This window comes from Oxyura jamaicensis, chromosome 1, assembly GCF_011077185.1.
Source record: "Oxyura jamaicensis isolate SHBP4307 breed ruddy duck chromosome 1, BPBGC_Ojam_1.0, whole genome shotgun sequence".
Taxonomy (NCBI): Eukaryota; Metazoa; Chordata; class Aves; order Anseriformes; family Anatidae; genus Oxyura; species Oxyura jamaicensis.
In genome coordinates this window covers 12,567,977-12,588,428 of record NC_048893.1, presented here as the reverse complement: position 1 = coordinate 12,588,428, position 20,452 = coordinate 12,567,977, and the positions used below count along the sequence as shown (strand labels likewise).

Sequence of the window (20,452 nt, the reverse complement as noted above, 5' to 3'; positions counted from 1 at the left end):
CTCCATGGAAAACACCCCCCAGAATTATGCTATCCCTGATAAGCTCCGTGTATCCCTCACCAAGATTTTTCTAACCGGATACAAGCGAATTGGATAGGGTCTTAACGATAGTTCTTTATAATGCAAAGAAAATTGGCTACTTGGTGAAAAAGCCCTACTAAACCCTAGCCATTAGACCCCCCATGACAATCAACTACAAGACAAAGAGTAAAAATTTTAAAAGACTTCATTAGCTCCAAGATAACTAGGTTATTTTTAGGGTTGTGAGTTGGGTTTGGGACTTTCTTGTTAGAAGGGAAAAGGGAGAAAAGATTTTGGCAGGAGACAAAAGCATTAAGAGAAGCAGATCTGCTGACTATTTACTAAATACATGTTCCATCACTTGTGTATTCAATTTGTAACTAGACTCTTTTTTTTTCTTTAACACTCTTACGTATGTTACATATGTTACTTACATAGGTTTTCAGCAAGGCAATATCTCCTTCATCCAGTGCTGAAACAAGACAGGAAAGACTTAGTTTCCAGTTTTAAAAACAAAAACAGCAGTATCAGTCCTGCTTCTAAAAGATGAAAATACACATTTTTATGTATGTTTACCTTCTTGTTATGTACAAATCCCTCAAAAGGGATCCTTTTGAGTCTTTTGTTTTCATTTGATTTAGTTAAAATATATAAAGTGTCAGACATTCAAGAAAAACAAAACAGAGTCTCCAACTACACTCTCAAATATCTGTACCATCCAAGCCAACCACTTAAATTCTTACTTGCTCAGAGTAGCTCATCATCAATGACTGTACAGAAGAGGAACAGAAGAAATCAAAACTTCACCTTTTCAAACTTTTGGTTCTTCATGTTTAAGAATACATCAGTTAAAATCCAAATAACTTTGCCATAACCACTTTAATCACCACCTTCTAGCAGTGTTGTCTCTCCCAAGTTGTGCAGCATGAGCAGAGAACAAAAACTGCATCTAAGCTCATCTCAATAACAAAGAATTCCTGTGAACTAATAAAGCAGCCAGGAATCAGTAACTACCATAAACCTGATTTTTAATAGTATAAAATGTAAACATGGGAATGATCGAACTAGACAAGATAAACAGTTTGGTACTATATATACCCCTTCTCCAACAAGAAGGTCTATGATCACTGCAAATACTTAGTGACCTCCCACTCCTGGGTCTTATGTTGTTATTAAAAGTCCTTAAAAGATTTTCTTTACACGAGCATTTCCTAACAACTCTTTGAACTCCTGTAAACTTTCAGCAACTTTTGGCAGAATATGCAAGAAGGGAACCCCTGGTTTAACTCACATTGTGCTTCCTTTTACCTGACTTACACTTGGAATCTCAACATTTTACTTGGGCCTCTAAATTCGTGCATCAGATCAAGCACCATCAGCTTTTAAACACCTAAGGTTTCACACTGAATCCTGTCCCACAGGGCTGTCCCAGTGAACTCTCTGTTAAGAAAAACGTAATGATTACTGTTGGTGCCTACTTGCTACCACATCGCTTGTAATTTAACAGACCTGTGACACTCCCCCTCCTGTCTCCCCAAAGCTCTACCTTTCCAGACCAAATCCTAGTCTTCACCTTCAGCACCCTCAGCGTGTCATTGTTCTCCCTCCTCTAATTCCCCTGTAGCCTTTTAATGACAGAGGCAGCCAAAGACACACAGCATGAAAGATGTGGGCACACTGTGTATTAAACAGCAATTCGAGGAGACATTTTTTGTGCCGATCCGTATTTCTCCCCCGATTATTTGCACTACCCCATTGACTTTTTGGTTTCTACTAAACACTACCCTGCTGTAATTCAAAAATCATTCTCGGGTGGGAGCAGTTCAAAGTCCACCACTGATGCCATATAGGCATGCTTTTTTCCTCCAGATGTTGTTATTTTGCAACTAACGACGTGAACTAAACAGACAGGTGAAATCCACCCAGTGTGAGGAACAAGTGGTGGCCTTCAGGCTGTCACCAGGGGGAATTGCTGCCCTGCTTTCACTGAAGCACTTATTGAAGGGGCAGCATCGCAGGGAATTTGGCAGTGAGCCGTGGGGGATTCCACTCACGAAAAAAAAAAAAAAAAAAAAAAAAAATCCTGTTTTCTCATGCTGATCTTTTAATTACGCCACGTAGTAGCGAATCAGGCTTTCCAAGACCCTTTTCTCACAGAACCAGGCCGCACCGCGCAAATCTAACGCGTTTTTCCACAATTTTAACCCATTTTTCCCCCCTTTCAGCCGCTCCCCCCCGGGGCCCGGCCCCTCGGTGCGCCCTGACGGAGCTGGGCGGGGGGCCCGGCGGCCTCTCCCCCGGCCGGCGGCGGCCCCTCACCGCGGATGGGCTTCTCCTCCTTCTCCTCCTCCTTCGTTTTCCGCTGGTCGGCGCCCAGGTAGTCCGGCATCGCGAATGCCCTCGCTTCCCTTCCTCCTTTCGTCCTGCGGAAGGCCCGGCGCTGCTGTGTAACGCTTCCGGGGCTCCGCTGCCTCCTCCTCTTCCTCCTCCTCCAGCCCCTCCGTCGGGCTGCTCCCTTCCCTCCCGCTGTGTTTCCGAGGAGAACGGTCCCCCCGTATTCCCCCGGTGTGATGGTTTAGGGGGTGTCCCCCGTGTGATGGTTTAGGGGTGTGATGGGACACGGAGGCCCTGGAGCGTGCCCAGAGCAGGGCTACGAGGCTGCTGAAGGGCCTGGAGCCCAAGTCCTGCGAGGAGCGGCTGGGGGAGCTGGGGTGTTTGGTCCGGAGCAGAGGAGGCTCAGGGGAGACCTTACTGCTCTCTACAGCTGCCTGAGAGGAAGGTGTGGGGAGCTGGGGGTCGGCCTCTTTTCGCATGTAACTAGTGACAGGACTAGAGGGAATGGCCTCAGGTTGTGCCCGGGGAGGTTCAGGTTGGAAATGAGGAGACATTTCTTCTCAGAAAGAGCAGTCAGGCACTGGGACGGGTTGCCCAGGGAGGTGGTGGAGTCACCCACCATACCCGGGGGTGTTCAAGGAGAGGTTGGACGTGGTGCTTAGGGACACGGTTTAGCGGTGACATAGGCAGCGGGGCGATGGTCACACCAGGCGATCTGGGAGCCCTTTCCCAACCCTACCGACTCCCTGACTCCCCACGCCGCCATGGTTTAGGGGGGATCCCCCCCGTCCCCCAACCCCCCCGCTCCCTCCCCGCCGACCCGGAAGCGTTCCCGGGCGGGCGCCTCCATGCGCCGGCTGCCGGCAGGCGGCGAGGCCCAGCCCGCAGCGCCCAGCCCGCAGCGCCCAGCCCGCAGCGCCCCTCTCGCAGCCCCTCGGTGCCGCCGGGCCGGGGCAGCATGCTGCAGGCGGCCCCGGGCGGGCACCTCACGGCGGTCACCAGGCCACTGACGGCCGGTAGGTAGCGGCGGCTCGGTTCTGCCGGCCGGGCGTGTGAGCGGAGGGGGGTTAGGGAGCGGTCTGGGGGGGCTGCGAGGGGCTGCGTGAGGGAGGCGGGCTGTAAAGGGGGATCTGGGGAGGGAACGCCCGGGTGCTCGCCCAGGGGCAGTGCCTGAGCAACAAGTCCCGGCTGCTGAAAGGCAGAGGCCTGCGAACAGCCAGGGTTTGTTGTCCTGGAGGCGCTGGTTACGGATCTCCTGCCCCAGCAAAACAGGAAGGGATTTAACTGCAGCTCAAAGTGTGCTCCTGACCCCAGAGGCACTGCCCGACCTCAGAGTGCAGCAGGGTCTCTGGGAGGAACCACCCAAAGCATCTGTGTCCAGCTTCCTTTAATCTTCAATGTGATCTGGTGTTTTCAGAGCAAACCAGGGAGATCTGGTGATCTGTAGCATTGTGCGGTGTTATGCTATAAACTAAAATCCATACATACACTATATAAAATAAAATACATACGTTTACTTCTTATTCTTAAAACGAAAGCGACTTCACCTTTTGTGGCTTACTTTTCTGTTTTTGCTTATAGCATCAGTGCTCTGTCAAGTGGAACCTGTGGGAAGATGGTTTGAAGCGTTTATTAAGAGGAGAAACATAAACGTTTCTGCCTCTTTCCAGGAGCTAGAAGATGAGAAGGAACTTTCTGAAGAATCAGGGGATGAAGAATTGCAGCTTGAAGAATTTCCTATGTTAAAAACCCTTGATCCAAAGGACTGGAAGGTATTCTGTTGATACAGACAGCGTTAATTATATTTTTGGTGGAAATCTGGCCAAGTTACCAGCCATTCCCAGCTGCTGATGAGCTCCTCTCACACCCCATCTGAACCACTCTGTGTCCATTAGCACTATACCTGTTTTTCTGTTTTCCACACATAATTACTTTATACGGGCAAACAGAAGAGCACATCAGGAGCACTCAGGAGGATCTTAAACTGTATTCTGGAGTTACATTAGTGCCTTGCTATTAAGACAGCAATTCAGTTTTCCATTAGTCGAGTTTTTTAGGATCTGATACTTAAATCCAACTTGGACTGAGGTACTGGAATTTCTATAACAGCTTTTAAAATAACTGGTCCTGTGGGTTTTTTTCTAATGTTTATTGAGAGATAATAGAATTTTGCCTGTTGTTTTTAAAACATAGGGACGAAAACTGTTTTTCTGCACGCGGTGTGGCATTTTAGGTCATGTATATCGGTGTTTATTAGGGCTTTTGTCTTTTCTTCCTCAGAATCAAGACCATTATGCAGTACTTGGGCTAGGAAATATACGATACAGGGCTACTCAGAAACAAATCAAAGCAGCTCGTAAGTACCTTTCCCTAATAACACTACCCTTCTTTTAGATGTATAGGACTATTTTCCACATTTAAATGCAGACATCACAAACAAGCTCTTCACTATTTTCACAGACCTAAAAATGCCTGCTTTTTGACTTGTGTTGTTTACCAGCCTTTAAACTCAGGCCAGTGGATTTCAGAACTGTGATCTAAATCTGGTGAACTCAAAAATTTCACTAAGTTCACATCTCAGCTTTCTTGTCTTAAGGTTTTTGTTAAAAACAAACAAAAAGACCCACAGGCCATAACTGTGTATTTCTGCACTTTCAAGTCTGCAACTGGACTCAGTGAAAGGTAGAGAAATAAGACTGGCCCTGCCCTGTGTATTTCAACAGGTTGTTATACCTTGCAGCCCCCTTACGGTTGTTAATTGCCATAATTATGCTAGTGAACGTTTAAGAAGCATACTGCTGGTGGGTTGCGTGTTTCATGGGAGTGGAGCAGAAGCTTTTAAACTTCCATGTTTTCAAATATTGTAATAAAAGTTAGACTACTGAGAAGCTCAGTTTTCATTTTCTTTGGTCATTTTGCCATTTGGAGAATGCACTGTTCCTGTTGCTGAATCTTGGGGTTATTATCAAGCCATTAAAGCTATGGTCTTGTGAGGTTACATTTCATTGGCATTTCAGATTAGTAAACAATAGAACTTGGAAGTGCCCGTGTGCTCCTTAAGGATATCACAGGCCTGTGTCTTAAATCAAGAAATGTGATTCATCAGAAGTGCACTCCGATGCACAGGAGTATTTTATGGTATTTGCATACCAAGAAACATCATGTCAGGCTTCACAACTTTCATTTATAGGAAGCAATGTGACCTAGATTTGACTTTGCAAGAAGATTTATGTTGAAGACTCATAAATAGGCTTTATAAAATAAGCTAATGGTTTTGTGAGCTGATAATTGAGATCAGTTGCATAAAGAAACTGCATTTGTATGAGTGGAATCACTGTCACCAGATAAACCACAGATGAAGGATAAGTTACTTGCTGATGGTTAGAAGAATGGTTCCTTTGGAGCCGCTTGCCTGAGTTCGGGCATTGGACCAGCCTGTCACCCTCTGGCAGTTATGGCAACTTACTGTGTGTGGTCGCTGAGCACAAAAATAAAAATGTTTTTTACTCATAGCTTGGTTATATTACCTTGTGTTTGGAGCTGGCTATGATGGCACGCTTAGCAAATTACTGAGTTGCATGGGAAATTGTGTTGTCTCTCGTATGTGATCATATGCTGGAGTACTTAGCAGTGCCACTGTGGATCCTGCGTTAATAACCCAGAGAGCAGCAGCTATTCTGTCGATAAGTGACCTCACTAATCTTGTTGAGCAAGAACTGGGGCCTCTCTCTCTCTCTCCAGCTTGAGAGCGTTGAGTCAACTTTGATAGCAACTTCAGTAGATGCTTAGTAGAGAGGGAACTTGACCACAAAGTCCTGGGTGTGTGCTTAGTTTTATCCATGGGTATGTGCATGAGTATACCTTATGGCTGTAGCTGACTTGCAAAATTTCATCTTGGAGTATATTCAGAACTTGAGTAAAGGAATTGAATACATTTTTTATTTTATCTAAATGACTTTGCTTTTGATTGGAAATAACTAAATTTATGTTTTTTTCTTTATTTTCTAGCTTGATTGCGTAGGGAATTGTGCAGTCTTGCACAGTTACAGTCCTGAAAACGTGTGCTTTTTGAAGCTAACTGCATCTACAGTCACTGAAGTACTTTGTTATGCATAATATTAGACTAAGTCCTGGAAAATCAGTGCTTCCTCAGATGATAAAAGTGAAAGTTTCCGAATTGAGATTTTCTGGTGTCCTAGCAAAGACAAAAGAGTTTTAATTCTGGCAGTAGTGTTAAATCAAAGAAAGTTCATTTACTCATATCTATTTTCTTACTGATGGTTTAAAAAATAAAGTACATAAGTAGAGGACTGACAAATGGAATTACTATAGTATTTTTAGCAAACTACACAGTGTTGATGATGAAGTATTTCTAAATGTTATGTCTCTGATAGATAAATCTATGGTTTTGAAACATCATCCAGACAAGCGAAAAGCTGCAGGGGAGCAAATTGGAGAAGGTGATAATGATTATTTTACATGCATAACTAAAGGTGAGTAATTGACTTCTTTTATTAGATACTCTCTCAATCTGCTTGATAACCTGAAACATATTTGTAGTACTTTATTATGTTTGTCATTGTTGCCACTTTTAAAGAACTGGGCAAAGCCAAAGTAATTCTTTTCCATTTTAGCAAACTGCTTCAATAAACAGAGATCCCATAAATGTAACTTCCCATTGGGTGGAAGCGGTATGGCATTGCAGCTCGTTGACATTTGTCTGCCGTACCACTTGGTGATAAAGCAAAATACTTTATGTTCACAAAATGCAAGCACTTGTAGCAGTGAATGCAGAGATGAACCACTAGAGGTTGCCATGTACATGCAATAAACTGATACACTGTGAAATAATTCCTTTAAGACACCAACAGCAATTGGAAAATCTGAATCCTAATGCACTTGCTCTGTCAGTAGAGCATCTGTTGATGTGATGTAGGATATCAGTTTTCTCAGCTGCTCACTTTTGCCCACAGATGGCCTAGTGAACTCAATTCAATAACATATCATTCTTGCTTATAGTGAACAAGAACACTGCTGCCTAATTGCAGGCACTTGAGGGGGGTATTCTAGTTTAACCAGGCTTATACATCTAAAAACACTTTTAAGCAAATTTTCTGAATCAATAAGGTCTGTGGAGGTAGGGGAAAAAATCTTGAAATTTGTGTGCTCTAAACTTTCTAATTCTGAGTGACTTCTTTCGGTTCTAGTTAAAATGTTAGAAAATGTTATGTTAGACAAGCCAATGATGTTTTCAGCCTTCTTTAGAGTTGTACCAAAACTTTCCAAAAACAAGTGTAGCAGTTGATTGAAACCAGATTTTTTGAGATCATGTCCACAGAGACCAAAGGAACTTTGATTTCTGTTTCAATTTGAAACAGGAAAAAAAATCCTAACAATCCTAACATTAATGGGGAAACCTGTTTCCCACCTGTTTTAATTATTTACCAACCTGTATTAGAAAGCTAGCTTCAAAAGGAAATTATGATCTTCCTGCAACTTAGAATTGCAGGGAAATAAAGTTCTGCTGCTGCCTAGTTAGCGCAATGAAGGTTTTTTTCCGCAGTTTCAGTCCTGTTGGAAACTGGCAGACGTTTGTAATAGCACCTGTAGCTGAGTTCAGAAGTATGCTCTATGATGTACATGCAAGGAATATGATATGTTGCTCAATAACAGCTTACAGTCTTAAGTGTAAGAACAAACAAAAAGGGAAGCATGAAGTGGCATGGAAGATGAGTAACGCTTCCAAGCAGTACCTTGGAAGAAGGAAATGCAAAGGGGAATCTGGAGCAGGAAAGAGTGTTAACAGAACAGGGAGAATAAACTTGGAAAGGCAGGAGTGCATAGGTGGGATTCAGAGCTGGATATGGCAAAGGAAGGAGTGGGAGATGCAGTGCTGGAGGAACAGAGTATGTGGGAGTTCAATTGGAGATCAGTATAGAAGTGGTATCTCTGAAGTGGAGGAGGAGCCAACAGATACACGCAGGATTTCTTGCGTTAGGGAAATGGTACGAGTGTTATTGAAGCTCCTAGCTTGCAACGCAGAGCATAGCTGGGATGATATATGTAGAGTATTGGCAGAGGGAATTGAAGGAAGTCCCTTGCCCAGAGGGGAAGAGAAGGTTGGCACACAGCAGCTTATTGTTGGTTCCTTGCTTTCGTTCCTTTCTCTACTAACGTGCAGTGGGAGCAGTTTACAGAACCACAAAGCTCCAAGGTCTCCACCTTACCACCTTCTAGGTGCGACCTTCACAGTGCAGTTCGCTGTCCAGGGAGGCAGTCACAGAAGCCTACAAATGACTGCAATAAGAATTTGATTTCTTTGAATTCTTATTCTTACTGAAAAATAGTAAGTAACGTAGTTCTGACAGACTCAGTAATTTCATGCTTCCTTGGGAAAAAAAAAAAAAAAAGTTTACTGAAGCTACAGAGTGTGATTTCCAGGTTATAAGGTTTCAGTAATATGATGTTCCCCATCTGCAGGACTGTAAAAGGAGAAAAAATAGGACAGTGTGTGTGCTCTGGCTGAGAGCTGTGTGGTGTTTCATGCTGTTTCACAGCCTCAGTACAACTTCATCATGAGCTGCAAAAATTATTATGAATGGCCTTGTTCTTGCCAGTCCTGCCTCACTCAGGGACTGTTTTTACTCCATGCTTGTCAATTTATCTGCAAGGAGTTGGTGCAAGATAAAAGCCTGAAGATGTCAGGCCCCAGCTACCAGTGACTGAACTGAGTTTACTGCTGTAGGTTTATTTTAAATATATAATTTGTTACATTCTAATAGCAAAATGTGTTGTTTTTCATGGACGTTTTCTTTCTACTTTTGTTGAACAGGAATTGCCAGCAATGCTAGCTGAGATTTGATCAAAAGAATAAAATACAAAGCTGTACAGAAGTGATAAATCAAACACAGATCTGAGAGCACCTCTTTAAACATTTAGAGCCTTTTCTGTTAACATTCCCGCTTTGCAGGGAAGACTCATTTTAATCTCATGTTTGATGTCTGGTAACTTTTTACAGCTTATGAAATACTGTCTGACCCTGTGAAACGACGAGCATTTAACAGCATAGATCCTACTTTTGATAACTCTGTTCCTTCCAAAAGTGAAGCAAAAGAAAACTTCTTTGAAGTTTTTTCACCGGTTTTTGATAGAAATGCAAGGTAAGCCATGTCAGACTGCCTTTGCTGTGCAGAGAATCAGCATTTAAAAGCACTTCTGGTTTTGTTTGTAATAGGTGGGATTTTTAAGGGCTGTTGGGAAATGCATAAATTTGATAGAAGTTTTAATGCAATTAAAATAGAACATCTCAATTTATTTTTAAAATAATCTGAACGGTAACACCGGAGGCAGTGAGTATGACCCATGAGATTTAAGAAATCTCTGCTCCATGTTACATATTGTGCTTTTTATACAACACATGGTTTCATCTTAACATTATTTACTATGCCTATTATACTGTAAGCGTGTGTATGCTACTGACTAAAAAATCCTTTTTTATGATTTTCTTCTGAGGGTGAGACATTAACAGATGACAGTAGTTATGTTCACAATTAGGTGGGGCATCCACAACCTCTCTGCCCAGAGACTTAACCATCCCTGGAGGTGTCCAAGGCCAGGCTGGATGTGGCTTTGGGCAAGCTGTTCTGGTGGGAGGTGTCCCTGGCCATGGCGGGGGGTTGGAACTGGGTGACCTTTAAGGTCCCTTCCAACCCAAGCCATTCTGTTATTCTGTGGTTAAAACACAAGATACATGTAACTGTTAGTATTTGGTGGATCTCTCTTGTATGGTGTGTGGCTTTTTTCTACATGATTCATGCTTGTCAATTAACTTTGTATTAAGGCTGCCACATACAAGTCTAGATTCAGTTTATTCCACTTTTTACCTATATGAAAAAGTGTTTGATTGTGTGAGGCACTTTACAACACATTCTGAACAATCCATTGCCTATTTTAAGTGGATTCTATAGATTTCTTAGCATGTATTCCAGAGATTCAGACCTAGTTCTGTGGTTGTCAGATGGATTGTTCCCACCTCTGCTTGGAAAGGGATGTCATGTCATGGAGTAAGAAATTCTAGAGCCTATGGAATAGTTCCCTCTTAGTAGGAGAGAAATGGAATGGAGGCAGAGCATTCATTGTTCTCTCATTCTCTGTTAGAATGCATGGGAAACTCAATATAACCTACCCCAGAGCACCTTTTGTTCACTTTCTGTAAGCTCCCCTACCAACAGAGTGTGCATGGAGAAATGAGGCCCTCCTAACAGTGTTTGCAGATACCTTATGTTCCATCAGGTCTCCTTGTATGTACACCAAACTCGGGAAAGGAGGAGTTTGCTTTTCTGGGGAAGCTCCCCCAAAAAGACCCAAATGGGAGGATATTTAGGGCAAATGATCCTTTTTCTTCCTCTTTCCTGGTGCCCTTCTCTGTTGGTGGGAGGGAAACTGATTTGGTATTTGGATTCTGTACTTAGTACCTGCTGTTCTATGAAGTAAGATTCCATATATATTATTTCTCGAATATATCAATTTATTTTTCAGGTGGTCGAATAAGAAAAACGTTCCTAAACTTGGGGACATGAACTCTTCATTTGAAGAGGTAGATGCATTCTATTCATTTTGGTAAGTTAGATGATGACCTCAGTTGCTATTCATAGTATGCAAGGTGTGCAGTGTAAAGGATTTGCAGACCCTTTAGTACATAAATTGTTGGCTGTGGTCTGTTCTGACTGCATAATGTCACAAAATTGCCTCATGGCTGTTTGGTGCCTTACACAATCTGTGCTGGGTTTCTTTTAGGAAATACATCCACGCTGTAAATTCACAGATACAGCTGGAGTTTTGGACAGTGCTTGGCCAGAATAGCTGTGAACTGAGCTGCCCCACAGGCTAGGGGTGGAGTTCATTTCACTTAACTTGTGTTTTCAGGGGAGGTGTTTACTAAGTTTAAGCTCCCCTAGTTATGGGAGGTCTAGTCCAATAAAGTCTGGAGTTTAGCATGGCGTTTGTCTCCATTATGACTTGTATCCACTAAATATGGAAGTGTATATAAAGACTAAATGAATTTCTAAACTCTGCAGGCTGCGTTATATCTCCACTGCCTATAAGGGGAGATTAGACAACTATGCTGTAAAGCTGGTGGTCCTACAGAGATATGAATTATTAGTTTCAGTGGTATTAACACAGTAAAATCACTTTAGGTGCAGGGTAATTGTAAATGGTATTATAAATTGTAAATAACAGTGTAATTGCCTAGAAAAAATATTTAAGAAGGTAGATATTTGTAATAGTTTGCTGTTTTATTTTTTTCATTCATTCTTGGTTATTTTTATTTGATTTAGGTATAATTTTGATTCATGGAGAGAATTTTCCTATTTAGATGAAGAAGAAAAAGAAAAAGCTGAATGGTATGTAAATACAAAGAAATTTGACAGGAGACTGAGAGACTAGTGGCAAGTTGCTAAATCTCGCTGTATCAGACTGTAAGGCACAGGAAGAAAGGTGGCTAACCAGGAGATGGAATTCCACTCTTCCAGTTCGTTGTCAGTCACAGACTTGAACTGGACTGTGGGCTTCTGGCTTTTTTCCCCCCTTACCTGTGTAATTGAAGTAGTTCTAGAGGTGTTTCTAAGGTGCTTTGAAATTGTAAAAACAATGCATGGTTATAAAGCATCTCCTGTGTGTTCATTTAAGTTCAGGCTTGTAATTCCAGCAAGCCCCAGATGCAGGTTGAACCTAGACCCAGAACAGAGTAGATGAGTAAACAGCTATCATTTCCTTCTCCAACTCTGTATTAAACTATGCTGAGACAAGTGATGCTATCTGGAATATAGAAGGATTGGTTCTGATGGCTTGGTGTTAATAAAAAATGCATATTTCTTGATGTAGTGGTAATAGCTGAATTACTCGGACCACGTTGCTGTTGGAAAACACATTCTACTTTTTTCTTTATAAACACAGAACATTTAAATTAAAATAAAACACCGTATCATTTAGCCTAACCCATATTTCACAGGATACGGCCTTTCACTCGCTCATCCTGATATCACCATAGCCTGCCTTATATAAACCTCTTCCAGGTTCGAATAGAGACCAGTTTTGTATTAAGGTTCAGTGGTTAGCCAACTCTGTGTCTAAAAAATGTGCCATATTTAGGCTCTAGCTAGGCATTTGTTTCTCTTATGCCTTTTTCTGCTCTTAAGTACTTGAGCCTCTCTGGACCTAGCATTCTCTTCTCTTACGAAAGTTCTGTGAAGGCACTGTAATGAGCTCCTTGTCAGTTGTATTTTTGATGAATTAGAGATAAATTTCTAGGCTTCTCATTGGAAGGCTCTAGAATTATTTGCATAGCACTTTTGTACTTGCTCCTGACCTCCTTAGACATGTTTAGACAAACGGTACGAAGCATGCTGTACTTAGGAGAACTACATGTCAGCTTCCTGCTCTTCTGTTAGGGTGGGCGTGATTCTTGTCATCCCTCCTTGCCAAAGGTTATGGTGTTCTTCTGTTCTGATCCTTCAGTCCGTTACTGAGTCCCCTCCTCTGCTATGAGAATTGTTTCCCTTATTCTGAAGCACATTGTTCTACAGGTGGTTGTGTGGATGAGGATAGAGATGCCTCTGAAACTTTGCCTTTTTCTTGACAGCACTGACAAATATTTCCAGATTTAGTTACCTAAGTTTAATCTATTTAACCTGAGCTGTATCGCGGCATGATTTTACCAGAGTGTCACCATACTTCATGGAAAGTGTTAATTCCATGCACATATATTTGCTTGATGTGACCTATTTGCTGTGAAATCGTGATAATTGGCATTAATTATACCGCTGCCCTTTAATTAAACTATATACCAGCATTTCAGTTGTTTTGCTTGAGCTTAATGTTACGTCAGCAAATGGATTGCATTTTGGAAACAGAATCCATGATGTGGGCCTGTAATGACAGGTGAGATGCTCGTTTTGTCAGGTGTTTTGAAGGTTTGTTTGATTGTTTAAATGCTTAGCATTTTGGACATGAGCTCGGGGCTTGGAACTTCATTTTTTGAAGTTTATTTTTTAAGTATTCAGAGAAGACATCTGTGTGGGGAAATTCTTTTTAAGTGTTGCTGTAAGTTACTGACGCTGTAGGGTATTAGTGCTGAACTAACTATGCTCTCCCTTTTTAGTCGAGATGAAAGGAGATGGATTGAAAAGCAGAATAGGGCTGCCAGAGCACTAAGGAAAAAAGAAGAAATGAACAGAATTAGGACGCTTGTCGGTGAGCACACAAACTGTTCTTGCAAAAAGATTTGTTAACTAACAGGGGAAGGCACTTGTTTTTCTTTGGTACGTGATGTGTCCTTTCCTCTGCCAGACAATGCATACAGCTGTGATCCCAGGATAAAGAAATTTAAGGAGGAAGAAAAGGCAAAGAAAGAAGCAGAGAAGAAAGCAAAGGTAGAAGCAAAACGAAAAGAACAGGAGGCAAAAGAAAAAGTAAGTTAACTACTCAGTTTATTTGGGTTGGAAATCATTGACATTGAAATTTCATTGACACCTGATCCACTGCCTCAGCTTCTAGATGTGTCAGAAAACTACTGTTAGAAGTTATATTGGGGTTTACAATTATTGGTGTTGTCTTTGATCCGTGTGTAACAGGCAGTGCAAGGCTAACAGCCTTTTGAGAAAGATGAAAATAAAGAGCACAGATCTGAAACAAAAACTTTGAAAACTGAGTTTTGTTGTTACATAAACTTTCTGTGATTTAAAGACAGCCGTTAGCTCCTGTGGCCTACTTCCCTCTTTGATAAAATGGACACAGCTGCTTGTTGTGTGGGTATGGTCTCTGAATGGTTGGTTGGTCTGAGACATTTTGAGGTACTAGTACATACTTGATTAACATTAAACAGTTTGGAAAATATGTTTCTGGAAACAGTATGAGTAGTGAAAAGTTTGTGAAATGTAAGGTGCTTAAAAGTATCTTCAAAGACAACACCAGAGCACTGTAAGGTATCATGGTAACAGTGGTGCAAGAGAAATGCTGGACAACTGCACTTTTCTAAGTTTATACTCTTGGGGTAGGCACAGGAGATTTCATAATCTTTTATAATCCTCATTGTAAAGGAGGCCAGGATTTACAGACTAGGTCCTCATAGTGAATGTTTGAATTAATGCCAACTGGCACGGTTCACCCCTTCCCTCAAAGTTCTTGTGAAAATGAACATTGATGTATTGCTATACTTCAAAAACTGGAAACAGCATATTTTAATATTGAATGACTCAATGACTTTATAACAGCATGTCTTTGGACTTTTTTTGTGTTTTTTTCTTTCTTTCGACTGCAGCAAAGACAAGCAGAATTAGAAGCAGCACGGTTAGCAAAAGAAAAAGAGGAAGAAGAAGTTAGGCAACAAGCATTAGTAGCAAAAAAGGAAAAAGAGATACAGAAAAAAGCAATCAAGAAAGAAAGGCAAAAACTGAGAACAACATGCAAGGTATTTAAATATTACTATAGTGAAATACAGGTTACATCAGTGAAATTATGATGCGTCCTTAGATCAGATCTTATCACGTGCTTATTTTTATGGTCAGAGATGGGTATGGAAAGTGGGTTTGCTAAATGCTAAAACAAGCTGACCAAATAGGCCCCAGCACAGCAATGGCTAAAGAATGCTGTCTGTTAAGCTTTTGTCTGAAGGACAGTAAAGTTCAGGAACTTTGTAGAACATGTATTTCTGCTTCCAGAACTGGAATTACTTTTCTGATAATGAGGCAGATTGTGTTAAAATGATGGAGGAGGTGGAAAAGCTTTGTGATCGTCTTGAGCTAGCAAGGTAAGTTTTCTTGCTCCTGATTCCTTCTCGTTTTGATACCCATCTTTCTACTAGCTATGCATTGTAACTTAATAATTTATTTTTAGTCTGCAATGCTTGAATGAAGCACTTACATCCACAACAAGGGAAGGAGGAAAGGCGGCTGTAGTAAAACAGGTAATTATGCTGAGTGTCAAATCAAATTAACAATAATTTGTTTGTGACATTTTATATGGCTGAATCTAAGTAAGATAGAATGTAGCTGCTGTGGACTCTGAGTTTCAGAGTCTCCGGGCAGATTTGGTTTCCACTACATTGTACATAGTGCAGTTCATGGCTAGTGAAATAACCAGTGCCAGCTGAGAGAAGTTTTTGCATTTTTAATTAGTAAAAGACTCAAATCCCACTGCTTGTATGGTACACAGAAACAGCAAAGGAAATTTAGTTTTCCCCAACAATGGGTGGCAATTACCTAGAGGAGAAGGAGGGCACTCTTAACCTGTTCTGTTACAAAAGGGAAAATCCTGCCTCTACTATCGCAGACCTGGGGCTGGATCCACAAAAGGACCTACATGCTGCAGGTGATAGGCACTGGAAGGGCCAGTGGGTTGGATGCCAAAGTAGAGGAAAAGAAAGACATTTGTGACCAAGATTCACAAAACTCCACAAGGATCTGCCTAAAGATGCTGGCAGGGAAAAGCGTTTTGGAATAAAAAGACTGAACCCATGTCTTGCAGAGAGAGTAAGACGCTTTCTTTCATTCCACTTTGGAGTCAGATCTGTGAGTGTTATTTCCTGATGGAGATGATCTGTCCCCATCCCAGGGTCAGGTTTATTCATCAGGCAACTGAAGACTTAAGATTCAAATGCCTCACAAGTGACTGGATCTAATCTCCCTTTCTCCAGGAGAGTGTTCCAAACATGGGATGTTGATCTCTCTGTTCAAGCTGTTCCACTTTTGTATTAATTTTGAGATAATTTCCCTTTTGCTAGGAAAATTTTAGTGTAAGATATGGAGAAACCTACTTCGGGCATCCATCCTTCCAGCAGGTGTAAGAGCATAGCTTTTTGATGGCACCAAGACTGGATTCGGCATACTCAGAAGCAGATACACAAATGATCTGTCACTATACTCTCAAGAAGTGATTACAGTTCATGACGGCTTAGGGTAGATAACTTCTGCTGAATTGCTTGCTAACAAACTACACATGGCCATCTAAGCCTGAGTAAGCACTTAACTGCAACAACCCAGATTTTAGCTCTTTATGCTAGTTTAGCTAACCTATTAAAGCTTTCACTTGAGCTAAACCATAGTAACAGAGAATTTCTGGCCCAACCAGGTTTAGGTAGCAGGTATGCTGGAAGATCTGGGAGTCGCTGTACTCAACAGGGATGTTGGGCTGTCACCACTTCAGGTTCTTAATCCTTTTGTGGATCTGTCCCTTGGTGTCGGATGTTAGCCTGGACATTCCAGTTATATGCAGAAGTCTTGCCTTAATCCTGGGTGCGTTTGTTTAATTTCCTAGTGAACTTGTGGTGGATTTCCACTGTAGTGGATAATCTGGGACGGCCAAATCTACGCACATGATGGAGGGAGATAATACTGGAGCAGATGAGCTCCATTTCCTTGTGTATAACATGAAGAACAGAAACTAAGCAAAATTCAAGGCTGAAAGCAATTGCAGAGAGTGGGGTTTTTGTCATCACTTGGTTCTTTTTCTTTAAAAAAATGCTCATTTACAATCCTTCAGATAGAAGAAATAAATGAACAAATAAGGCGAGAGAAAGAAGAGGCAGAGGCTCGTATGCGCCAAGCAACAAAGAGTTCAGAGAAGTCGACCACTGGTGGTGGAGGGGGGAGCAAAAACTGGCCAGAAGATGATCTACAGTTGTTAATTAAAGCTGTGAACCTCTTCCCAGCAGGGACTAATTCAAGGTACTTCTTGGTTTTGGTGATAAAAGTCCTGGTAGAAATTTTTAATTAAATAACAAGTGTAATACAGCTTATTTTCAGACCATCTTAAGTATGATTATCAGTATAAGGACTCACTAAATTTCCTTCTTATCCTTGACTGGACAGCAGTCAAGAGTACTCATCAAGAACATAGGCCTAGATCCTCTAGTCTGATCAGGTGCAAAGCTTCCCCTTTGTTTTGCAAGAACACACTAGAAATAAATCTGGGGCTAGGGGTGTTCCCATTCTCTCCTGCATAATCCCCTTTATCTGGTGTTTAGGCACTCTTTTGAGGGGCAGTGGAAAAACAGGGTTAGTAACACCTCATCCCTTTACTATTGGAGTTGTTGAGGGAAATTCAGGTAAGCAACAGCTGAGCAGAGTTTTGAGGATTAGTTTTATACTTACAGAACTACGTCTTAACCCCCATACATTTCCTGTATGAGAAGCCAAGAACTTGATCCAAGCTGACTGAATTCTAAAGGGAAACTTAGCATTTATTAACCAAAAGCTTTCCACAGTAGTTATTGTGAGAGTTTTCATGTATTTAAGTATGATTAAACTTACTCAGGAGTTGGTATAAATGTATTAAGCTGTGTACAGTAGCCTGATTCTATTTGCATGAAGATAAGCTTTACATAATGTGCTTTTTCCCCTTTCTATCCTTGCTTTAGGTGGGAAGTTATTGCCAATTACATGAATTTGCACTCTACTACTGGAATAAAACGAACAGCAAAAGATGTCATCAATAAAGCAAAGAGCCTCCAGAAGCTTGGTATCTTTATTAGCTTATTTCTCTATTAAGACAGTCTGCATGCTTCTCTACAGCTTGATTTTCTTTGAGCACCATTGTGTTTGTGTTGTGAGAAAATGCTCTGTATATCCCAAAAAGAAAGGTACTTCTGGTGGAAAACTTAAGAGGAGCATTTCTGTGACTCAGTATTTTCAACCCCATAGCTATCACTTGTCTTACCTCATGAGTGAATCTCAGAAATTCTTTTAACTTGATGCACATGTAAAAATTCTAGGCCCTGTGTATTACCTAGGCTCCTTTATACTTGGAGCAGGCAGAACTGTTCTCTGAAGGCATCTGGAATAAAGAGAATTGATGAATCTATAGAGACAATTTAAAAAGACAAAGGAGACCAGCACCAGTCAGACAGCTAAATTAACGTGGCTTATCTCCTCACATAGTAAATGTAGGCTAGAGAGCTGGGATACTGAGAAAAGACTCTGGAGGGTGTTCTCAAGGAAAATCAAAACATGCTGCTATTGAAAAAAATAGTTTTGAAGTTGTTTCTCCATACGAAACCACATACCTGTACAAGGAGGATCCAGACTCTCCCCTGCATTCCTGTCTGCCTGGCACACTGGTAGCTTGAGTAATGCAGATCTGTGCCACAGCCCTTCTGTGAGAGTAATCCCTTCTGATCTCACTGCAGCAGGAGATTCAGGCTTAAGTTTGTGTGGAGGACGTAGTCGTTTGAGCAGTATAAAGCAACTTAGGAGTTGGAAAACAAGGCACTTTGAGCAAAATATATAGGACCCTGAAAGATTTTTATGTACCAACCTCTTTACCATTTTTTTTATTGATTGTGTTTATTAACTTAAGAAAATCTGCTACATGATGTTTTTATTACTACATCTGGCTTTAATTTTGTTGCAGTAACTATTCCGTTCAATGTCTGTTCCTAATAGACCCTCATCAAAAAGATGATATCAACAAGAAAGCGTTTGACAAATTCAAAAAGGAACACGGTGTGGTGCCTCAGATGGACTGTGCTGCCCCCTCGGAACGATTTGAAGGTAAAAGTGAAAAGGTGCACTTGTCTCTGCTGTGCACCTTAGTAAGAAAGTAATCTAAAACTCTAAGCCTTGCCTACCAACAACTAGCAAGTAAACAGATGATGCAAGCTCAGTTACTGGATTTATTAGAGGGTTTCTGGTACATTTACTACACACCAAGGCTAATTAAACAGTTGGTGACAGTTTGGAGTGCTTCCTGGGGAACCAACAGGTTAAGTTGGATGCTAAGATGGTCTGTTCCTCAGAGGGTGCTACAATTTCATGCAAGAGCAGGCCTGAGGGGATGCACTTGAGATACAGGATCATCCTACAGCTAAGCTTTGGTCTCCTGTTAAACCCCAGACACCTCCATCAAGCTTTCCAGTCTTTGCAGCAGGCTGGTTCTATACTGAACTACAACAGGAAGAACAACATCGCTGCCCTAAGGATGTGGTTTCATAGGACAGCTATGGTTATCCAACACCTGTTGTCTAATACCTGGCTGACAACAAAAGTTGTTACCTTCTAAAGTCTCCCTGCTGTATTTAAAGATCCCAGGTGCCACTTTCAGTGGTGGTGGGTTTTTTTTTTCCAGGCTTTAGTACTGACTATCCCTTAAATCAAATCAGTGGTATCACAGAGCTGCAAGGACTTAACGTCAATTATATTTTCACAGTATTTTCTTACACTTATCCCAAGGAATCGTTACTAACGGTATTTTACTGTCAATTTTGATCTTGAAAACAGGATCATCTTTAGATTCATCCCCTTGGACTACAGAAGAACAAAAGCTTTTAGAACAAGCACTGAAGACTTACCCAGTAAATACTGCTGAAAGATGGGAGAAAATAGCAGCAGCTGTCCCAGGCCGGTCAAAAAAAGACTGCATGAAACGATATAAGGTAAGACTTTCTTACCTTCTTCTAGGATCGTAATTAACTCAGGTTTTGTTAGAATCCATTGCTTTTACTTTTGCCATCCTTCCCCGACACAGTATCTGACAGCAACAAATTAGCAGAAGATAGCACTTTGTAGGTAATTCTGTTGTTGTTAGCCCAGAAAAGCAGTTGGGGCTTGGTTTTCTTCAGTGGAAGTACTAAAACTGGAAGCTGGGAAGAAGTCTGTCCCTTAAAATTTGTCAGCGCCTTCTTGAAAATTGCGTAAAATCCTATCCCTAGCCCCCTCTCTATTCCCTTTTGTACTAAGGGGAATTAGATGAGCATTGATCTTCAACACCATGTCAGTATTAATTTGTTTCTAGGATAAATTGTTTCATGGTATTAAACAGTCTGGATTGCTCACTGTTGAGAGCTAGTGCAGTGGTTCAGGCTGACACCAAATGACTAAGCCACAGAATCATTAAGGTACACATTTTAAATAGGTTTTTGTTGTTTGTTTTTTTTTCCTCCACCTCTCCAGGAACTCGTTGAAATGGTCAAGGCAAAGAAAGCTGCTCAAGAACAAGTGATGAATGCTACTAAAGTCAAGAAATGACTTTTACTGACAATCTTTGTTTTATAATAAAAATGCAAATACTATACATGTTTTCATTCTCTCCTTAATTGTACAGA

The 20,452-nt window shown here is 41.4% G+C and overlaps 2 protein-coding genes across 2 annotated transcripts in view; one reads left to right on the top strand and one right to left on the bottom strand.

The window, feature by feature from the left end:
- Window positions 1-2,497, bottom strand: part of PSMC2 (proteasome 26S subunit, ATPase 2) — an 8,569-nt gene extending 6,072 nt beyond the window's left edge. Inside the window, exons 1-2 of the mRNA XM_035347250.1 lie at window positions 2,341-2,497; window positions 456-493 (exon numbers count right to left, since the gene is read on the bottom strand). Coding sequence (XP_035203141.1) covers window positions 456-493; window positions 2,341-2,410 — 108 coding nt within the window. The 5' untranslated portion in view covers window positions 2,411-2,497. The remainder of the gene's footprint in view (window positions 1-455; window positions 494-2,340) is intronic.
- An 816-nt stretch (window positions 2,498-3,313) lies between these two features.
- Window positions 3,314-20,423, top strand: DNAJC2 (DnaJ heat shock protein family (Hsp40) member C2). Its single transcript, XM_035335744.1, has 17 exons — window positions 3,314-3,371; window positions 3,937-4,127; window positions 4,636-4,711; window positions 6,750-6,848; window positions 9,374-9,515; window positions 10,894-10,974; window positions 11,694-11,759; window positions 13,517-13,608; window positions 13,705-13,826; window positions 14,675-14,824; window positions 15,075-15,163; window positions 15,250-15,319; window positions 16,894-17,078; window positions 17,771-17,871; window positions 18,795-18,902; window positions 19,629-19,783; window positions 20,301-20,423. Exons 1-17 carry the CDS (start codon window positions 3,314-3,316, stop codon window positions 20,373-20,375), a joined length of 1,860 nt encoding a protein of 619 aa, XP_035191635.1. The 3' UTR covers window positions 20,376-20,423.
- Window positions 20,424-20,452: the final 29 nt, after the last annotated feature.

What these genes read in the sequence shown, in the direction of transcription:
- DNAJC2 (XM_035335744.1), top strand. Translation starts at nt 3,314, where the DNA reads ATGCTGCAGGCGGCCCCGGGCGGGCACCTCACGGCGGTCACCAGGCCA. An exon ending in CACCAGGCCACTGACGGCCG is followed by an intron (nt 3,372 to 3,936) that starts GTAGGTAGCGGC and finishes TTTTGCTTATAG; the next exon opens with CATCAGTGCTCTGTCAAGTG. An exon ending in CAGAATTAGGACGCTTGTCG is followed by an intron (nt 13,609 to 13,704) that starts GTGAGCACACAA and finishes TTCCTCTGCCAG; the next exon opens with ACAATGCATACAGCTGTGAT.